This window comes from Onychostruthus taczanowskii, unplaced genomic scaffold, assembly GCF_017590055.1.
Source record: "Onychostruthus taczanowskii isolate IOZ18803 unplaced genomic scaffold, ASM1759005v1 scaffold32, whole genome shotgun sequence".
Lineage (NCBI taxonomy): Eukaryota > Metazoa > Chordata > Aves > Passeriformes > Passeridae > Onychostruthus > Onychostruthus taczanowskii.
Window position 1 is genome coordinate 8,300,247 of NW_024500572.1, and position 22,456 is coordinate 8,322,702.

At 43.7% G+C, this 22,456-nt stretch overlaps 1 protein-coding gene across 1 annotated transcript in view; it reads left to right on the forward strand.

Moving 5' to 3' along the window:
* The window catches only part of HIC2 (HIC ZBTB transcriptional repressor 2), a 72,353-nt gene extending 58,872 nt beyond the window's left edge, over positions 1 to 13,481 (forward strand). The window contains exons 3-4 of the mRNA XM_041410437.1: positions 4,422 to 4,565; positions 10,807 to 13,481. Coding sequence (XP_041266371.1) covers positions 10,843 to 12,555 — 1,713 coding nt within the window. The 5' untranslated portion in view covers positions 4,422 to 4,565; positions 10,807 to 10,842 and the 3' untranslated portion in view covers positions 12,556 to 13,481. The remainder of the gene's footprint in view (positions 1 to 4,421; positions 4,566 to 10,806) is intronic.
* Positions 13,482 to 22,456: the final 8,975 nt, after the last annotated feature.

Genomic DNA, 22,456 nt, shown 5'->3' on the forward strand with positions numbered 1-22,456 from the left:
ATTGTGAGCGGTGCTAATTTGTTATAGTGCTGTCTTGCCTTCTGGCAGTGTTGATTTAGGAGAAGCTGAGCAGACTGGAACGGATGCAGGGAGATGACGGTTCTCTTACTCTGTAAATGGTTCAGCATAAAATACTTTTAAGGGTCCTGTCCTGAGGAGCTTTCAGATTACAGGGTAAAGCACATACATAGGCTGTCAATCCCCTTTTCAAAACCAAATCTAAGGCAAAAGTACCTTTCCCCCTGCTTTGCTCCACCACTTCTACTTTCTTGAAGAGAAGTTTTAAGTCTTAATTCATGACAAAAGCCTATAATTTGTGTACTTTGAGGACTGCCAGGAAATCCTTGGCCTTGACAAGAATAGTGTGTAGGGAAGGAAAGGAGGAAGATCCTGTGCTTTGGACTGTAGCAAAGTTTTCAACACCCCATGACCTTGCTGGGCTGCCTTTCATAACAGCCTGGGGCTGTAATCCCCCAGGCTGAGAAGCTCTCTGTCAGGGAGGGCTGGCCAAATGTGCCCGAGGTATCTGCATGGACCACTGCTGTGCAGGGCTGCAGGACAAAGCCAGCAGGATGGGAGCCTTGCTGGGAAGAGGTGGATTTTGGAAACATGCATAGAGTGACGTCCCTGCGGTCTGTGAACTGAGTTTAGATAATGCTTGAAGACTCAAGTGAAAAAGAGGAATAAAACAGTCAAAAAAAAAAAAAAAAAAAAAAAAAAAAGGGGGGGTGGGGGAAAAAAGAGAAAAAAAAAAACAAAAAAAAAAAAAAAAAAAAAAAAAGTAGGGGTTGAGGAAAAGCAGGCAAAGAAATGAAGGATTTTGAAAGTGAGTAAACTCTGCTTTCCCATTAGGTCATCTTCAGCTTGGAGTGATTTGGATGCAATACAGGCAGTTTGCAGAACTTTGAGTCTGTTAGGCCTTCTGCTTTTACAAGCAATAGTGGCTTTCTGGCCTCCTCTCATTTGCCAGGCTCAGATGTGCTGAGACTTCTTGGTGGCTGCAAAGAATCAAATACAAAGGATTCTGGGTGATGGGTTAAGCATCTGACTTGGAGGGATGTTTGGTAGGCAGTACAGTCCTAATACTGCTGGGACCAACTCTTCTAGTGGTTTGCTTGAAAGACTTCACCAAAATGAAACTTAAAACCAAAGATATCTCTGCTAAGTATGGTCATTTTTTTGGAGAAAAGCAAAGAAAAAAAATGTGGGAAAGTGCTAAAAGTGCTATATTTAAGGTATCATTCATATTAAGAACCGTTGCTGGATCTATAGATATGGGTAAAGAGAATGAGGTTTTTTCTTACTGGAAAAAAACAAGACAGCAATGCTTGTTCTGTGCACCCTGTGCTCACCACTGCTCTGGCTCATGGTGAGAGAGATGACATTTTGGTCCAGCACAGTTACTACACCCCTTAGCACAGAAACTTGCTGTTAACTATTGCAAGCTCATGAGATTAGCAGTATTGTGTGTGCAGATGCTCCTGTGCAGACTGCATCTCTCTGCAGGAACATCTGCTGAGTCCACACAAGAAATGAAAATAAACAGGCCGATTGGGAGGATCTTTAGCAAACCTGTTCCCATTTTTCCTAGTATTCTGAGGCTTTGTTTGCTCTAACAAATCGTGTAACTAAGGAGTCTGAGTCACAGTCACTAGTTCCAGCTGCCTGCCTCATCCCTGTCCTGGAGATCCCTCCCCAGTTGCAGGGTCAGTTGAAGGGGTCATGCATTTGCTCCTGTGTTACTGCATTTCACAACCTGCTATCAGCTTGTACCTGTGGTGACTCAGAGCCCTAAAGCCGTGCTGCAGCTGGGAGTGTCCTGTAGGACAGTCTTGGTTGGAAGAGGGTCGTGACATTCCTCCTTCTCCGCAGTGCTGGGTGTGCTCCTGCCCTCAGAGCGATGCTCAGCATGAGGCTGCCACCCCATGCATCCCCTGCCAAGTGGCCTGCCTTACTGAGGGACAGGGCCCAAGACTGACACTCTCTAGGATTAACTGGGAGGTAACAACGATCCATTAGTCATGTCCTAAATCTTTGCACTGTAAAGAGAGAATTCTGTACGGGCTCAGAGGTGGCTGGGAAACAGAAATTTTGCATACCAAAGGGGCCTTTGAGCTACTTCATTCAATATGTTGTTGTTATTTTTGTGCAATAGGGAGTAAATAAATGAACTAAATGAGATTTGTACTGGACATTGGAGTTGCCTTTACTATTTGCGATGCAGGTACAACTAAAACTGAGTTTGATCAGTTGTAGGATGAGAGGAAGAGCCCAGAGTCTACTGCTGGTTACTAAGTTGTCACAAGCTTCTGAAGCTTTATTTTGTGCCACTGCTCTGCTCCTGAGATCAGCTGTGCTCTGCAGATATGCAGGAATTTTTAATGCCAGACTCTGGCTGACAAGCTCTGCAATGTCCATGCCTCTCCCCTTCTCCTCCCAGCAGAGGTTTGGGTAGTCCTAGACTCCTATGTGTCAGCAGTGACAATAAATGTATAAGATACAAGCACTCTTTTTAGGAGTTGGCAGGAAGCTTCATTTCTGACTGCAGTGAGATGTTCTAACAGTAGGAAACACCTTTGGTTGAAGCAGTTCTCTGCTAAACTCTGCCCTAGAGGGGAAGTACAACTATGGAGAAGAGCTCTTGCTTCACAGCAGCAAGAAGCAAATTTGATTGCGATCTGGGTGGGAAAAACCTCATGTTTGAGCTGCTGTTTGAGAAATACCTTTATGCAGCATTCAGCCTGTGTTAAGCTGAGAATTGCTGGTATTACTGAGGGTTTTGCAGAGTTTTGATGCTGGGAGATGCAGCCAGAGTTCAGCTTGCTTTAATGCTGTGCAGAGCGTGATCTTCTGGACAGGGGGGAGCTCCAAATTCCTGGGGCTCTGGCCTGTGATGCTTTAAGTGTGGTAGTTAACTGTGGGTTGGCCTGTTCATGCTGGCACTGGTCTGTTCAGACTAGTTCAGCAAATGCTCTTGGCTGAGCACAGCCCAGGTCAGTAGGCAAACAGTTGCTTACATTTCACTTCTTTATTGTATTGACAAGATTTAAAAATCTTCAGCCTACAGCAGTCAAAACAGGGTGATCTGAATACAAAAGATCTATTATTTCAGTGTGAAAGGGGTTTGGTTACAGAGTTGTGGGGATAAGTATGCAGGTGGGAATGATGGGAGCACTATCCTGGGCCTAAGCCCAGCAGATGTTCATGAAGAATGAACTATCTTCTCTGTCCTTTTCATGAGAACCCATTCCATTTCTCAGGCCTGTGTCATCCTTTATGCTCTCTCTCATTCAACATTAAGTATTATAAGTCTTTTTCATTTGGCCTTTTATCTTTTAAGGCTGATAATCAATAGTATTCTCGCTTTTTAAATGTAAGATTTCTATCTCCAGAAATACAGCTGGAGACATGCAGCCATCAATGTGATAAAAGCTATGCACGTTTCACTTCACCATGAGGGTCTAAAAACCCATGTTAAATCCCTGCCAGGCTGCAGGCTTATTTCTGTACTGGTTTTTGGTGGGTTTGGGCTTGTTTGTTTGTTTTCACTGGGGCAGCATCACCAGTTGTAGAAAGGAACCTGTTCTTAGCATCTATCCTGAGACTGCTCCATGATAATCCCGCTGGAGCTGATTAGAGGAACTTTGTGGGAAGGGTATGCACTGCAGAGGATACAAGCAGCTTGTCAAACCTAGGGTGGCTGTGATATGTGCCTTTCCCTGACATGGAAAAGATGATGTTGCTTTTTCCTTTGGGCAGGGGAGGGTGGAATTATAGATCTTAAGTTTTGCGACGCTCATACAAGCTGCAGTTCACTGTGGAACAACTTGATCTCCAGTCTCCAAGAATGGAGATAAAATTATCAGTGAAGCATCATTATAAATAGGAGAGGGTATACAGTGTCATCTTCTCCCACCTTGCACTGAAGTATCCAGCCTGGTCCAATGCCATAACATCTCTAGAAGATATTTCCAAAGGCTTGGGAAGTGGGACAGGGAAATGGGGACATTGGATCAGGTTTGGAGTGTTTCTTCTGCTGCCTGTACTATGTTGGGAATGAGACCATAAAGCTCTGGCACCAGGCTGTTCTTGTCATAGAGGCATTTCTATGTGGTGGTGGTATTTCATTGCCTGAATTTCTGGGCAGAAGGAAGCTGATGCAGACATCCTGGGATCTGCTGGTTTTAGATACATGTGAACCGGTCCCCCTGAAGCTCAGTGCTTTGGGAGTCATGAATATAAGTGGCCAGGGAGCATCAGTAAGAAACTTGCAGAGTCCTGTTCTGATTCTGTCACAGTTCAACAGCTGTGGGGAAGTGGGTGGAGGGGAGGTTGTTCTAGCAGTTACATATTTTAGGCAGGTGGCTGTTTTAAAATGTACGTTTCAATTTTGATTGCAGTATTTTAATTGCATTTAACAGCGTCCCTGCTGGTTCTCCATTCTGCATCCGTGCAGCCACGTTCTATTGATGGCCTGTTGTGATTTCAATGGAACATCATGGGATGTACCTGGCACGTCGGGCAGCACTGGATGGAGGTGCCTTTAGCCCAATGTACCTGGCATGGTAAGCGGCAACCAAGCGGTTAAATCTGCGTTCTACTGCTCACAGTTTCAGCTTGTATAGCAAGGTGTTCCTGCTTTGCTGCAGCCTTGCACTGACTGGAAATCACTTTGCTCTCCTGATTTTAGTGCGTTCATGCACACAGAGCCCCTACCCTTTTCACCCATGGAGATTCCCCTTCCCTGGGAAGTTTGCCATGCAGTAGAGAAGGGCTTAGCCATGTCAGGCTCTCCTTGTTATTCTAGAACCTGAGAGAAGGGACTGGGAAATCATCTCACTCTTTTTTTTCTCTCCTTTTTGGGCCAGGAGCTGGTAGCAGTTGAGCAGGTATTGCCCATGTCCCAAATATCCAAATGTTGCCGCACAGAGATACCAGACAGGTGCTCTTGTCCTTAAGCAAAGCTGTGCCATTTCTGCAGGAGTCCTGCAAGCGCTGCCTCGGGGAGCCAGGAGGGCAGTTCTGCCTGGCACTAATTGGAATGTAACAAATTAAACAAGGGCCACTTCCAGTTTGCTGATGTGGTATCTTCTGCAAAATGATCCTCCATCCTCCATTTTCCTTCTCTTTTCCATGCCCACACCTGCAAAATCAGCTGCACATCCTGATCTGTCCTGCATGTTTCTCTCCCTCCCCCAGCTCTGCAGACCTCTGCCCAAGTAACTTCACATGTTGGTCTTAGCTATTTTAAAATGCTAAATATTTGTGTGAGAAGAACAAGGGTGCTGCATCCTGTTTTCTGCTTGAGCCTTCTTCACAGAGTTTTTGCTGCTCCACTGCCAGTGATGAAAATGCATGTTTGTGCCTCAGCTTCTGAATTCTGCTGTCTGACTGCTCCAAGGGGCTGGGGATAGGGAACCATTTGGACTAACATAGTTCCAGCACTCTCCCCATGCTTCTGCTGTTCTAGAATGTGAATACCTTTAAAAGTATTGGACTAATGTCCTGCCAGGGCCAGGTCAGTGGCTGTGAACCACCCACTACACTGACACCTCTGAAGGTCCTGGTTCTGTTGGGATGTGGGGAAAGGAAGATCAGATGAGCCAGTGGGGAGCAGGAAAGCTCTCTTCCCAATGGGGTCATTAAGTGCTCAAAAAAAAAAAAAGTTGGTTCAGCTGAAACTGAAGGATGCAGAAGTCATCTGTTTCAGTTTCACTCAGTTCCAGTAGCAGCTGGACACAGCATTTTTAATGTCATAAACTGGTGGGAGAGAGCAGTGTAGGAAACAGTGGATTTCATTTTGTCTTGTTCTCCATGCTCACTGCTGCAGTGTCTGCTCAGTGCGGCTCAACTACTTGGGAAGGTGGAGAAATAAGTAAGCAGGCCACTGTCTTTTCCTGGGTCTATTATTACATGCACAGTAGGCTGATGTTTTAACAGCATCTTAATTTGATACATCACATCTAATCTGTTTGTTGGTTTTTATCTGCAGTACTGTTAACTCACTGTTCAGGTGCTTGGTGTCTAGCCTTCTCATCCAGCCACAAATCCTCTACGTGAAATGAGTGATTCCTTAGATCTGTTTATGATTGATTCTTTGCTTCACTGGTGTTGCTTCTTAAAAGGTAAACAATATTCATGTGCTGCAATCTATAACTCAGAGATGAAATCAAATAGCATCTCCTGCCAGAGGTTGCTATGATAACACATTTAGCATTCATTCAGCAATTACTTTTAGGTAGAGATTTAGTGATATTAAAGAAAATCAAACCTGTAGTGAATATGTCGATTTTATACTGTTGAAAGGGGTGAAGGGATTTCTCTTCTCCTTTATTTAGCAATTTCATTTTCTGTGGTGTCCAGACTCTTTGTGCAAACTGAGAGCAAATGAAGTTTTTCCTGCTGTGTAGTGAGAGCAGCACAGCTCCAGGAGCAGCCTGTGTGTTGTGCACAGCCTTGCTGCCCACGGGGTCACAGCGTGCCCCAGGCTGGGCACAGCAGCTCGCAGTTACCCAGCTCCTGGGGCAGTATTGTGTATTAAGATGCTGTCGGCTCTTAGCTTGCAAAGCTTTATTTCATGTGTGGCATCTGCTTGCAGCATTACTGTATTCTGTGATTTGTGCCCTGTACTTCTCATGTCTTTGCATGTGCTGTGTCTCAGTGTCATGGATGTGGTGGAGGTAGTGGAGAGCCTTAGCCTTGTTTCATTCCCTTCTAGCATGGGAGTATTTGAGCAGGTTCACTGCTTGGAAAAAAGTGTGTCTTGAATGTGAGAAAACCAAGCTAAATCTGGAAAAAGACCATTACTGCTGCTATTTGTCCAGAGCCTTCTGTAATCCTCTTCTAAATGCAAACGGCTGAAATTTTGCACACCACATTCAAGGTTTAAAGACTGTGGCCCCAGTGAAACGTTTATGTATTCCTGAGGTCTGGGGAGTTGGATTTTTTACTAGAAAGGCACCTGAGCCTTTTTTGAACCAGGCTCCACTGAACTGGGAGTATATTTTTTCTTGTTGTTTTTTTGTTTTGGTTTGGTTTTTTTCAGAAAACAGAAAAGGAAGGGTTATTAAAAATGATACTGAAATACAAGAAGTATAAACCCACTGTGATTTTTTAGAACTTTGGGTGGGTTCTGGTGGTGTTATTCAAATGTTACGGTTTGTTAAACACTCTCTGCAACCTAATGGATAGCAAGGCCTTTCTAAGGCTGCACCTGCCATTTGTTTGGGCAAATAACTTTTAAACAGGATTTAAACTCACAGTTGTCCTTGGTCCCATGCTTTCAGCTAGAAGTGAGATTCTAGGATTGCCATAAGTTAAGGAATAATGGCTGCTTCTCTTTTGCTAACAACTTTTCCAACACACCTTTCCTCCTCCACCTCTGACATGCATCATTGTCAAAGAAGGGTTTGTAACTAGGCATCTCTATGAAATACCTGGATTGGATTTATTTTTGTTGAGGATTGAACAAGATACACAAGGCAGGTTGCTATAAGGCTTTTGTCAACAAAGGGACAGTGGCCAGAGGAGTGTTCTCTGAGCCATACTCCTGTCCTGGTCAAAGCCCTTGGTGGGCAATTCTGACAACATTTTAAACACAATGCTCTAAGCTTGGTCAAAGGTTTTGCTGCCTTGATTCATTACATTATTTTTTTTGGGTTGTTAAATCCACATTAGACTTCAGCTAACAAATTTAAATTTGAAAAGGCATGGTTATACTGCTTGCACCTGACCACTGATTTTGGAATCTACTGAAGGTAATATCCTACCTTATACATATGTCCTACTGAACATGAACAGTCCTGTAAAATTTGACATGTGAGATAAATAGAGGTAATTTAAACAACTTGTACTATGCTAGTTTTTATGCTGCAGAACATACTCAGTAGTAATAACATTATCTTTCTCATGAAGGTCAGTAGCAGAATTAGAATTCTAACTCTGTTTCCAGGGCTTTCTCTGCAGGCTCATTACCTGGTTTCAATATCATTTAAGGCAGAATGAAAAAAAAAAAAAAAAAAATAAAGTGCTAAAAATATTCTGCATTATTAGCTGTTGTAAGCCTTAAGGCTTAGACAACTTGAATACAGTGATTTCTAGACCTCTGCTTTAAGTGCTACATCAGTGGGAAATAAGCCCACTTTAACTTCAGTAACATCATACTATTATTATTACTACTACTACTTTGTTTGGGCAGAGAATATTGGCTGTACTGTTTTCCTTCCTTTCCCATATTTGTCCTTTATGGAACACTTAAAAATCATATCCAGGGATTTTGTGTGTTACATGCATGGAAAAGCACCATGATGTTTGCAGTGAAATTGTACTGCTAGGCTGTTTCTTGCTATCTGTAGTACTAGGCTGTATCCTGCTATAAATGCAGGATGCATTTATATAGCAAGATGCTGTTGAGTTGCAAGCCATGTTTTTGCCCTCCCCTATCGATGTATCTCAGTGACCCAGAAGTAAGGGCTCTCACTGGCCTGGCTAGATAAAAGTGGGTATTTTGTGCTTCTGTGCTGCTGCTTCTTCCCCTTAATCAGCAATTCTGGAAGCAATCCACTAGAACCAGACAAGCTTCATCCTCCATCCTGCAACCCTGATGTGACTAATTACATCAAAACTTGGTTTTTAAGTGCTCAGCATTGCTCGGTGGAGGACAGGAGCCCCTGTCCTATCACATTTTTCTGATTCTGCAGGGTGAGTTACTATTACAGAAACACTATAGGTGGAACTAGCACTGTGGCAAGCCTGTACTTCCTCCTTTTTGCTGCCACCCTTTCTAAAGCCATCGAGCTCTGGGAGCAACATCCATGAGCAGAGGCACTGTGGTGAATCCACCGCCTTCTTGGGATGCCATCCATTGCTCAAGCAAAATCAAATGGGAAAGCAGAGCAGCCTTTTTAGCTGTGGGTCAGGGTGATGAGCCAGAGGGATCTGTGTGGATGCTAAATTAGGTGCTGCTGCACTGAAGAGCCACCAAGAAATTCCACCAAAAGCATAAGCAAGCACCAGGCTGACCAGCAGGCAAGTGAAGAGCTGTGTCCTGTGGAAGAAAGGAGGCACCTGCTTGGCAGATCTGTTAGGAAAAGTACCAGGGTAGTCGAGCAACAATGCTTGAGGAAATATTTAATTTGTTTACTTTTTGGTAGCTTTTTTTCATAAAGTAAAACTTCTGTTGTGCAGAAATGGATGATGTAAATTTACCACCTTTCTGCCAAATGCAGTCTTTCTATTTATCATCACATAGTAACGATCAGGTTTGGGGGAAGCAATTTTTTATACTAACTGCATCACTCCTTATTTCTTTTTGTTGTGTACCTATGCTTGGCACAGAGAGAACATAATGCAGTCTAATGCTTCATCATTTGAACTCTGATGGGACAGAGTGTGGTAGTGGGACTCACAAACAATAAAAAAATTAACTGATGATGATTTAAAGAGAGAGCTTAAGCTCTTAATTTCTCTGTATTTATGGCTTGCTTCTCCTTCAATAAGAGAAATGTTTCAATAATATGATGAACTGGGAAAGGAAGAAAGGAAGTAGAAGGCTAAATTGTGGTTGTTGTTAATTTGGTATTTAATTCCTCCTTTTGAACCTCAGAAACTATTTAAAATCAACTTTAATGGATAAATGCAAGTAGAAGTTGGCACTTGCAAACAAATAAACACATGCACACGTAAAAAACCCAAAGCAAAACAAAAAAAAACAAGGAAAAAAAATTAAAATTGATCTTGGATTCCCAAATGCAGTCCCAAATGGAATTCTGGGTTTTATGGATTGTAACATCTACCAAATGTGCAACTGCAGTTAGTTCTGACATATCTCAGCCTGGGTGTTTCCTACAGTCCATACTACTGGGAAGGCCAATATAAACATCTAAACTAAAATACATCATGACTACTGTTTGTAAAATGCATTACCTATATGCAGGTAACCACAATTTTCCTCTTGTTACAGTATTTCAGGATAGAGAAACTGTGACTTGAGGTATGTTACTCGACTATTATTTTAAACAAAATTCTTTCAAAATTAAAGACAGAGCAAAATTAACTTGAGGAAAATGTTTCAGATTTATGAAGACATGTGGTGATATTTAGCTAGCTCAGCATCCTGAATTTCAGCCAGTTGAGGGTTGATTCTAACCCTACGTGTTAATGGATTGGGATATGGACACAGCCAGGGGAGTGGTTTTTAAAGCAGCTTTTCATACTCTTAAGGAGGCTTCCCATTCACACCTCAGTGTGGGTAATTCCATCTTCAATGGATTTAGTTGCTACATGTCATTTTCTCAGCCCCAGAGCAGCTGGGTGTTATAAGATTTCAACATGTAACAGCCAAGAAACAAACCACACATTAAAGCAGGCAAGCTGCAGTTTATGCTAATTATTTTACATGCTCAGATATGCAAATGACAGTGAAGTAGATGCTTCTCTTTTCTTCCACTTTTTCTCACTTCTCATCCTCCCTTCAAGTCTGTGTCAGGAGAGAGGAGCTTTCCCTTGTACCTAAGTATTGTTTCCATGCTGGTATCTTTTGAATAGTGATTCCAGCCAATGACTATTGCTTTTGTAAAAAGATAATTACAAATCTGATTTTTGAAAGTCTTGAATCAAGTCTTAGCATGAGAAATATTTCTCTCTGTATTCCCAGCAGGATCACAGCTTGCAGGGCTCAGTGTACTCAGATCTCCCTAGTCAGTGTCAAGCCTAACATAGTCTGCACTGTGTTAAACCAGTCTAATTAAATGTAACCTGTTCTAGTGGAGACAGCAAGCTCACCCCTCTCATCCTCCTGTTTTTCAGGTGGTAAGGTGAAGGTGAGAGGAAGAGAAGGTGGAGATGGAACTGCCAAATCATGCCAAACAACTGCTACTGCAGCTGAACCAGCAACGAGCCAAAGGTTTCCTCTGTGATGTGATCATTGTGGTAGAAAATGCCCTGTTTCGTGCCCATAAGAACATCCTGGCAGCCAGCAGCATGTATTTCAAATCCCTTGTCCTGCATGACAACCTGATAAACTTAGACACGGACATGGTGAACCCCACCGTGTTCCGGCAGATCTTGGACTTTATTTATACTGGCAAGCTCTTAACGACTGACCAGCCCGGTGAACAGAACTTTAATGCTCTCCTCACCGCAGCAAGCTACCTCCAACTGCACGACCTGGCAGCTCTCTGCAGAAAGAAGCTGAAGCGGAACGGCAAGTCCTTTGCTGGCAAGGCCGGTGGCCTTGGTGTTGGGAGATCTGCCAGGAGTCAGAGACTTTCCACTGCTTCAGTCATCCAAGCTCGCTATTCAGGGTCAAATGAGGGGTTGAAGGGCTCGCACTCAAAGGAGCTGTCAAAGGGAAAGCTCTCTGATGACGAGGTCTTCATCAGCAGCTCCAACCAAGAGAACTGTCACTCCTTAAGCAGGGGAACCAGCAAGAACGGTGGTGGGAGCAGCAGTGCGAATGGGAGCACCGGTGACCAGGAGCTAGGCCTTGACCTGTCCAAAAAAAGCCCCTCGCTCCCTGTCGCAGCCTCCCACGATGACACGCAGCACAGCGAAAGCCAGCACGGCTCTCCCCAATCTGCCTCAGCCCCTGCAGCCAACAGTGCCTCATCGTTCGACGAGTCTGGCGTCGGAGCCCCCCACAGCATGGCGGACAGCAGCGACCCCATGGAGATGGATCTGAGCGAGGAGTGCCACCACTCACTGACAGAGAGCAGCCAGCGCAAGGGCCTCCGGCACTCGTCCCGCAAGAAGGAGTGGATCAAGAAAGACAACGCCTTTGACCGAAAGGAAGGGGGCAAAGACAGGGACGAGGGTGAAGGGCTGCCCAATGGTATCCTGCTGGGGCCCTTGTCCAAGTCTGTGGAGAGGAGTCTGGCCGGGGCGTACGGGGCAGACCTGCCCTACCCGTGTAAGGAGGAGGTAGAAAACGGTAAGGAGAACAGTGACGACAGTGGCCAGAGTGAGAGCGAGAGCGGCGGCCATACCAGTGCCAACTATGTCTACCGGCAGGAGGGGTTTGAGCCAGTGGCCTACGGTGACAACCTGTATGTCTGTATCCCCTGTGGCAAAGGCTTCCCGAGCTCTGAGCAGCTCAATGCCCACGTGGAAACGCACACCGAGGAAGACCTTTACATCAAGGAGGAAGGCACATACGGCAGCAAGGATGAAGCTGAGGATTTGTCCAACCCCAATCAGTCCTACGCTGCGGAGTCCCGGCCCTTCAAGTGTTCAGTGTGTGAGAAGAGCTACAAGGATCCAGCCACACTGCGGCAGCACGAGAAGACTCACTGGCTGACGCGGCCCTTCCCTTGCAACATCTGCGGCAAGATGTTCACGCAGCGTGGCACCATGACACGGCACATGCGCAGCCACCTGGGGCTCAAGCCCTTTGCTTGCGAGGAATGTGGGATGCGCTTTACCCGGCAGTACCGACTAACAGAGCATATGCGTGTCCACTCAGGAGAAAAACCTTACGAATGTCAACTGTGTGGTGGGAAATTCACCCAGCAGCGCAATCTGATCAGCCACCTGCGAATGCATACCTCTCCCACATAAGCCAAAGACTCCAGAATGAGCTTCAAGCCCATCCGCAGTGATTTACCTTTCTGTAGACTTGCTGCTTAAAAAAAAAGAAAAAAGAAAAAAAAAAACAAAAACAAAAAAGGGGGCAACTCCCCATACTCTGTTCAGTCATGAGAGGCCTAAACAAATGTAGCTTTAACATTTAAAAAAAAAGTTCATTTTTTTTCCTTTTTTTAAAAAAAGAAAGGTCCACAGCCAAGCTGATGCATTTAGTCCCAGTCTCCCTTCAAATTTTGATGACCTGGCAAGAAATGCCTCTTCTTTTTGCACACATTGACTTCATTGCCATATTGTTTATCTGGAGCAGGTAAGGGGATCTTGGGGAACTTTCAGCCTGTGCTGGCTCCCCCCTCCCTGCCTCTTTTTGTGTTCCTGTCATTGTACTCACCTCCTCTCCTAAAACCAAACTCAGTAGGGGTATTTCTTGCCATTAAAAAAAACCCAACAAAATACACCTTTTCAGTGGCCTAAGTAGCTGTGAAATAACAGCATTCTCAAGTGCAGAAGCTGTGTCTGTGGACCATCTCACAGGGCTGGCAGCCCCTGCAGAGACTGTGGGAAAGCCACGGTGGTGGTGGAGCCCAGCCCTGTCTGCTGGGCTGGTGATGGTGTGGGGAGCAGCTCTCAGGGCTGCGCCAGTCCCAGTGCTTCATTTCAACAAATGGCGAAGCCTCCCTTACCATCTCTCCCCATTTTGGCTTTGATCTTTGTCCTTGGCACACATAACCAACCACGTGCCACCTTCTCCCATAACACACGCAAACCTCTTTTGCCTTACCCATGACTGAACAGGGACTGGATGCCCTGGGAATTTCTTTCAGTGAGCAGGGGGTCGTCTTTACTTTTCTAGTAGTTTCGTATGAATATTCTTTGCTTAGAGGTACTTGTTTTATTAAAGGAAAAACCATTGTAACGTTTATGTGAATGTTTGAACTGGAAGGTCGGAGGTTAATTCTAGGGTGGGTGGGGGGGGAGGGGGTTTGATGTAGGCTGGACTTGCTACAAGTTCCATAGGTACTTTTTTATTATTTTTTTTATTTTATTTTTTGTGTGTGTGTATGTTTTTAGCTTTCCTCCCTCACTAAAGAGCAAGTCTGTGTGGACAGACTTGTTACCTTTGCTACCTCTTGAATTCATGAGAACAATAAGATGGTTAGTGAAAGATTAGGCATTTTTTTTTAATTGTAAGTAATTAAATGTATAAAAGTAGAAGCTAAATTAAAGTTAAGGGATTTTTACCACCCCGTCCTTCCATCAAAAGTCAACTAGAGAAATGTTAAAGCAAAGCTTGGCCAAAGACAAAGCAAAAAATACACTGAGCTAGAGGCTGTGCTGGCTGCTTGGACTGGCTCAATTCGCAGTCTCTTGGCTGTCTATAGTCACTTTTAGATAAAAGCAGAAAACTTCTCTGAGCTTTCTGGGCCCTTTCCAGCTTTGTTTATTGAGTCTGGATACTATGGGGAGGGGAAAATGTCCCCCTCATCTTCCACTCCCCCAGCACATCTGGGTCAGTCTGTAAACACCTGGCAGGACAGAGGGTGAGGGCATAGCAGCCTATAATTTACTAGAATCCAGAGTGCAATAAGGTGGGGGAGAGGAGGAGAAAGCAAACCAAAGTGTTTCATATCCTCCCTTTTAGACAATTTAACACACGCACACAAAAAAAAGGAAAAAAAGAGAAAAAAAAAGAAAAAATGAAAAAGAAACAAAATGTTCTTGCAACATCTGCCTAAGACATCACAGCCAACAGCTGCTATTGGTTTAGGAGAGAAGACAGAGAACTTTGCCCACCGATTCTTGGCCCCCTTGACTTTGTTGGCGTGACCTTGTGGAAAGCTATGGCTTATTTCAAGCCTCCCGTGACTGTGGTGGTAAAAATTCACAGCCAGTAGAATCATCCCTTCTGAAATGACTAAGGTTTACACTTGCATTTTTTCATATGTTGGTTTTTGGTGTTTTGTTTTTTGTTTTTTCTTTTTCCACTCAAACCAGTATAGTCTCTATGCGTAAGTTTTACCAAACCTCACGTTTTGTCTTTTTTTTGCAAAGAAAAAAAAAAAAACAAAACGAACAATTTTTTAAAGTTTTGACCAAAAAAGAAAAAAAAAAAAGAAAAAAGTGATCATGTTTGACTAAAAGAAATATAAGCTTCATTTTCTATTGGGGTTTTTTTTTGCTTTTTTTTTTTTTTTTTTTGTTTTGTTTTGTTTTGTTTCGTTTTTTGTTATTTGGGTTTTTTGTTAAGGTAGACTAGTACATGAGAAGTTTTTGGGTCAATTGACTGAACTGAGGAAACTGGAATCCAGGCTCCAAGCAATAGACAACCCGGAGGCGCTGAGCCTTGGCCTGGTGTCACGTTACAGGGAACACTCGCCCTCTCCAGCCGCTCCCTCCCGTGTGCTTCTCCCGGTGCCATTGTCCGCCCGCTCCCAGACGGGAGCGCGGAGGGGCGCACGGACTTTTGGTCTTGTCGAATTGTGCTGAGACGCGCTGTTTTCTTTTCGGGGGTTAAGTGGGCTTTTAGCGTCTTTAGCACTTCCACATTTTTGAATATATATTGAATTATTTTCTCCTTGATTCTTTGTCAACGCCCCCCCACCCCGCTGCCGAGAACGTTCCCAAAATAGTCTTTGGGAAGGCCAGGGAAGGCCGTGCCATCTACCTTGCTCTCAGAGGGAATCTGAGCAGCCCCAGGCACAGCTGTGCGAGAGGAGTTCCTCGGCACTTCAGCCTTTAGCCCCCCTGCAGCCAGGCACGGCGGAGCCGAGCCCGCCAAGGGCCCGCTTCCAAGGCCGGCTTTGGCTCCCTGAGCGCGGGCTGGGCCCTGGGATGGGCCCTGGCCGTGCTGCGGGCTCGGACACGGCGCTGCCCCTGCCGTGGAGCTGGGGACGGCAGGCTGGAGCTGCCGGAGTCCCCCCGGGACAGCGGCTCTCGCCGGGACCGAGGGAGCCGAGCCCGGGCACGGAGCTCCTCACAGGCAAAGCCCTGCTCCCCCTCTCTGAATTCCATTTTTACATGTGTGTGGGTGATGTAGCTTCTCCCCCTGCCCCAGGCCCCCTCTTCATTTGTTTCTTAAGCCTTGAGAATTATGTTGAACTTTCAGGACCCAATGCTATTTTTTAAAAACTATTTTTTGGAGCATCTTTTTTTTTTTTTTTTTTAAATCCCCTCCCCAGCACTTAAACAGTACGACATAAAGTCTGTGTACAGCAAGAGTATTGTACAAAAGGAAATTATGTTCTTTTTTCAAATAGCTGTGTAAAGTTGTGTTCCATAGACTGAGTATAAACAACGTTTTCCAAATTGTGACAGTAATAATGAATAACTAATAATACTCAAAACTTCAGGGACTGTTTCAGGCCTGCTTGGGGCCTAAACACTCAACTGCATTTGTACGACATAGTATTGTATCAACATTTTTCTGTATTTTAATGAGAAAGCAAAACACTAGTTTCATATTTAAGATTTTAAGAGTTTTAGGGTGGGGGGGGGAGGGAGCTGCGTTTTTGATTTTTTTAAATTTTATTTTGAATTTTTTTTTAAATACACAAAGAGCCTCAAGAGGAAAAAACCAATTTAAAAGGAAACAAAAAAAAAAAAAAAGAAAAAAAAAAAAAAAAGAGGCCAGGCAGCTTAAGTATATGCTTTAGTCACTTAGTTCCAGAATGTTTTCGGAATAACAGGAAAAAAAGATAAAATAGCAAAAGTTGTATAAAAGAATAAGAAGCTCATACCCAAATTCACAAAACTATTTTTTAAACCAAAGCACATTTGAATGAGTATGGAACCTCACTTGGCTCAGAAAAGTACTAATATATTTATCTCATTGTTTACATAAACTTTTACAGTTTCAGACCTCAACAGATCTAGGGGCCAGTCAAAATTAATCTTTGCTTTTTCCATTGGTTTGTCTCTGAAGGCTACGCAGTGTTCCCCAGAGGGGGAATCTGTGTCCCAGCCTGCATTCCAGCACTGCTCCGGGAGGGTGGGGACAGGGTGGGCAATTACAAACATGGCATGTAGAACTTTTTTTTTTTCTTCAATCCATGAGAGATGTTGCTGGGAGGGAGACCCAGGCACTATTGTAGGGGCATTTCGGCCTCCCTCTTCAGAGGAGTCTGAGGGAACCAAGAGGGCAAAGGGAGATGCAAGAAGCTCTAGAGATAAGAAAGGATGTTAGAAGATGTTGGGAGCCGCTGTATCCAGCACATCTCCTTAACTTTAGCCATGGGGAGCCGGGCTGCTTTCCAGTCCTTTACTGCAAAACTTCCAAAAACAAATTCCTGGCAAAAAATCCCCAAAGGCCCAGCTCTGTGCACTTGGGGCTGTTAGCAGGGGCCGCAAAGCTCACAGAAGACACCAAAGAGCTCTTGACACGCAGCTTCTGTGAGGCTTTGCGGCCGCGGCAGAGCGCAGCCCGCTGCCGGCCCTGCCCTCCGCGGGCGCCGGGCCGGGCCGGGCTCTCCGGGTCCTCTGGGCCCGTAGTGGAACTGCTGGATTGATTCACTCCAGACCTTGCAGTCCTGCACAAAGAGCCCAACCAAAACTCCTCAGGCTGCCTAGGTGGAAACACAAGCCGATCTGCATGGTAGTTTAAAGATGACCAATGAGGATGGTTTGCTAAAATAACGCTGAAGCCAAAAATAAAAAGGTTTAAGAAAGCTCCCCATCATTAGTCTTGACCCTTTGTAGCTTTTACCTTCTACACCAAAGCCACCTCAAACATTTGAGGGGGGGCTGATGGAAAATGAAATATTAATTTTGCCTGGTCTTAATATCTAACAAAGATGGTGCAAACACTATTTGACAGTGTTGTTTTTGTATCAATATGTATGTGCAGTAATGAATGTATTTATTTCTCAGATTCTGTATGCACAGTTTTGCAATGTAATTCAGAAAGTTGCAAACACAAAGATGTGTCCGCAGGGTCTTCTCTACAGGATTTCAAAAAAATGAAAAAAATATATTAAAAAAAAAAAGAAAAAAAAAAAGAAAAAAGGAATCTCAGAGACTCAACATAGCCATAAACCATAACCTGTGAAGACAATACAAAGACTGGACTTTTGTAGCTTTGCATAGAAGAGGAATTTATGTTTTGCTGTATTTAAATGTTTCAATTTACAGTGTCACTCTTTTAAGATTCCTGTTTTGGTTTTTGTTTTTGTTTTCCTCTCTCTCTTGTGTGTGGAAAGCATTGTTTTCAAGCAGTGCAGGTTCAAAGTTTGGGTTAGCAGTATTTTACCATATTGCTTCAGTTCTGAAAAGCAGGAATATGGGTCTTGACCAGAGAAACATCCAGTACACTTAGTGAAACAAAATGAAATCTGAGGTGACTGCTGGCAAAATCCAGAGAAGGTAAAAGTCACTTGAGGAACAGCTGTGTGCTTCTGACTGCAGCTTGTGGCTGAGACAAGTCTGCTGTCCGGCGTGAAGGACAGGATGTAGCTCCTTTTTAAAGTGTCCCTCATCCCTCACTGTTTACTGTGGTAGCAATAAGGATCTCAGAAGTGGGGACTCGAGGCCTGGGATGGGCAGAGGAAGCTGCGTGCCAAACCCCACAGCCTCTGGTGGGCCTTGCAAACCATCCTGGAGCATCAGGCTGGCCTCAGCACAGGGGGCTCGAGCCCTGGGAGAAGCTGTGCTTTCCAAAGCCTCTTGTTCCAGTATTGGTGGAGTCAGCACCTACTACAGCCTTACAAATTAGCACGAAAAAAGGATCTTTGCTGATTTCTGGATATTTGCCAAATTCTGAAACCTTTCCAGTCAGCAGTACTGGAGCTAAGGGAAAAGCAAATAAAAAACAAAGAAACAAAACCTCCCTACGTTTTAATTGGGTTTGAGAGGCTCTAGGTAGCAAACATCAAGCTGTCCCCAGACAGCAGAAATGCTCATCATTGAGATGGCACGTTTGGATAAACATTTGTTTAAGCAAGAGTTTAAAATCTAAATGAACCCAGAGCTGTAATTCTGGAATAATTAAAGAGACTTACGGCATTTTCTTCTTAGTTTTTGTTTAAATAATTATTTGCTGAACATCAGTAAAGTCTCCATTGATTGTTAAATCCTTTATTTTTATAAGCTTATTCTTGCACTCCAGAACTGGCCATATTCTTGAAGAAGAAAATTTAGGGGTTGCTTTCAATAGCTGAAAGTAGCCTTGCAGTGTTAAGTCCCATGGTACTTTATGATCCTGATTTTAGTGCAGGAGACAAGCAGGCAAAAGGAAAAGCTGTTTCTCAGCCCCTTTCCACTCCTCATATTTTGCATTTTTTCAGAATAGGGTAAGAAATTTCACCTTTGATTATTTCCTGTTAGACTCACTAAATATGCTGCTTTCCTTGCAAAAGAAAAATATTTGGGAACCCTTGTGAGGCAGTTCCAGCTCTGCTGTAAGGTTCCTAGCTGGTCCTCCAAGTCAGGGAGACTCCTTTCTTTCAGCCCTAGTTCATCTTTCTGCCACATCAAAACTGCTGTTTATTGTGCTTTCCTTGTTTTAACTCACAACTCAAAGATCCTGAAACATAAGTTTAGAGAGAGAAATGCGTTTTTGTTCCATTGTCTCCTATTGCCACCATCTCCTTTCCTCCCTTCCCTAATTTTCCTGAGCATTTTGAAGGCCAGTGTTGGACACAGGGATCAGGGGATCAGTGTTTTTGGAACAGAGCTGTGGCATGTGGTGGGGCAGGTCTGAACCACCACACTTGATGTGGCATTTGTTGGCATTAGGGATCCACTTCACAGCGCTGCTTTCCCTGAGGAGTGGGACTGCTTTAGACTTCCTCTGTCACAAGTTACCAATCGAAGCACTCTCAGCACAGCTGTTCCTCTGACCTTCCACAGGACTTTTGACTGGCTGGGGATAACTTTTCTATGAGGAGAGGATCTTCTTCTGGCTGGCTGGATATTTTTCCCCATTTTATTTTAATATTTTCGATACAACTGAAAAAGGGATGTTGCATCACCCCTTTTGGTTTCTGTTTTTTGTTTGGTTGGGTTTTTTTCATTTTAAGCCTTAATTATCAGTCAGTCTGGAAGCCCTGGATGTTTCCTGGGGAGGGGGAAAGGAGGGAAGGTCAAGGGAAAGGCCAACATTCCTGCTGCAATGTTCTGTTCATTTCCTTCAAGAGCTTGAATTCAGGTCAGAGCCACAATAGTTGTGGCTTCAACTCAAGTGTCATATAAAAAGATACAGAAATTATAATATGATCTCAGCATTCAGAAATTTGCAGTCTTAATGTACAGTGATGAGAAACTGTTATTTTATGATCTTTTCATTAAAAGCTTGATTGAAAAATTACATCTCTTGCTCTAGAGTTCACCTTGTTCCTATAGCTGACTCTCTCCAGAGTTTTTTCTTCATTTATTCTTGCCCAGGGATCTGAACCAGCTACTTCACAAAGAACCCCCCCACGCCACATACACAGCCTAAAAAATGCACTCAACCTCACATTTAATGCACCTCTGCACTTGGATCATAAGCCAAAATCTGACCCTTGTTAGAATATAAGAAAGGCCAGGCGGGCACACAGTGCAGACCATGGATAATGGACCAATCATAATTTCACTTTTTTTGTTGTGACCCTGAGCAAGATTAAGCTGATTTTGAAAAGTTACCTCTGTTTTGTCCTAACCACAGTCAGAAAGCAGCGTTTGCCAGAGACACTGGATGGTAGGTGGACCTGCCAATCCCTAAATCCCTCCAGACTATTTGGGCTCTAAGTAAGTGTAACTATGAGGAGCAGTGAGGAAGCTGAGGCAGAAAAGTTTCCTAAAAGAAATTATAGTTCTCCAGCCACCTATGATGCAGGTAAAAGGAATAAATGCTTCCAGGGAAGATTAATGTAATTGATGACAGAAGCACCCACTGCAGATTACAACCCCTCCAATATTACAATTCAGTCATTTTTCCTTGGCAAGGTTAGATGTGACCCTGGCAAAAATAATTCACATTTCCTGAGCCTGGGTTCTAAATGGTCTTTTTTTCTGGTTCCCTGGCCAGTTTATTTAATAAAATACCTGTTTAATTGAAACAAATAAAGCATCTTCACTACACTGCAAGAGCCAAGCCTAATATTTTGCAGCACTTCCTCTGTAACAGTACTCATCAGCTCGTTGTGCTGTTTCTCCCAGAGCATGGGAGAATGCTGTAATGTACAGCAGAGTAACCCTGGTGTTGAATTCATATAGTTCATTTTTTTCCTTAAACACAATGCTGACTATATTTTAAAGTGACTGACTGAAGGAGCTTCAAGTTTAGTCAGTTTTCTGACAGGTTGCAAAGTCAGCAGCACTGGCAAGAAAATAATTTTTATTTGTCCTTGGAGATGTGTTTTACCCAGCAAGGTTAAAGAGAAGGACAAAAATGAACAGAAAAACAGATGAAGAGCTACAGAAAACCAGAGGCTGTTTTTCAACATCTCGGATGTGGTAATGAGCCTGCAGTCTTTTCCCAGCTACCAGTGATTTTTTCTGGTTTTTCCCTTTTATTTCTAATTTCTTCTGGAAGTTTTTGCTTCCTGGCTCCCATTTCTCTGTGGCATAAGTGGTTTCTAGCATAGTTAAAAGATTGCATGTTCTATTTTACTTTCTTTGCCGTGGTCAGCTCCTTTTCATCTCATAAGATCCTGTAACAACTATACAAAACTCTTCATACAGGAACTCCCAACTGAAATGCAGCTGCCTCTGCAGTGGAACACTGAAATATGTACAACTGAAGTGCAGAGTGCAGGATGTAAAGGATACCAGATATGTCTGGAATGCCTGGGAATTTGTACTTTCTTCCCTCTGCTTTCATTACCCCCATTTATTGGTAGAATTTCTTTTCTCCCAAACCCACACTCACTTGCTTCCTCTCCACTACCCTTCTCCCTCTTGAAGAGCAGACATTGGGTCAAACCTTTGAATGATAGGTTTGGTTTTTGCTTTCTTGCAGGAAATATTTCATCAAAATTGGAACTTTTCCATGGGAATATATTTATTTTTTTAATGAGATTTTATTTTAGCCGCTGTTGAAGTCCCATTTGGATTCTACTGAGTAGATATAGATGGAGAATGTTTGTTTGTTTCATAAGAATCATCATGACTGGTACCACGTTAAAAAGTTAAAAAGGAAGGACAATTTTTTAGTAAATAAGAAAGAATTTCAGGTCGGTGAAGGCTGAAAAACTAGCATCTCACTTTGCAAATTATTTCCAAAGTATGCCTTCATCCTGTTTTGTATTGAAGATAAACTGAAGTAGTAGAGATTTCATCTGCAAGTAATACTACATTTTCAAAAGGCCTAAGACTGCTGAAGCAGTTACTAACTATTAATTTTGTGTGTCTGAGTTTTGTTTGTCTGGATGTCTTACAAAGTTGTCCAGGTTTCAGCAAATTGATTTTGTGTGCACTTGTGCAAAGCCTGCTGTGTACCAAGTTTAGTGTGACCTGGCTTAAACCAGTAATAGCTAAAGCAGGTGCACTGCCTAGCAGAATGCATTGTTCTTTGTCCTGTTCTTTTCTTGTGCTATAGGAGGCAGCTCCTGCAGCCCCCTAAGCTGCACCTGAAGAATCAAACTGGATCTCCCACAGGAGAGGTTGGCTGCTCTCAGCAGAGCCTTAAGTCTCTGACCCCTTCCATGGGGTGTGTTTATCACGTTCAGCTCACAACTCAGAACCAAAAATACTCCAAAGTTTGCTATTTGGACCAAAATTGCTTCCCTCTGCATCTACTCTGGGTACTGCTCTTGCCTAAATTCTGCAGTTTCCTGCCTGCTACAGGTCACCATATCACATCTTCCTTCCTTCCCTTTATGGCTCTGTAGCAGTGATCAGTTTCGGGTTTGCCTGTTTGCCCTGCAGTTGTGCTGTCTTAGTGATGAACACTCTTGGAAGC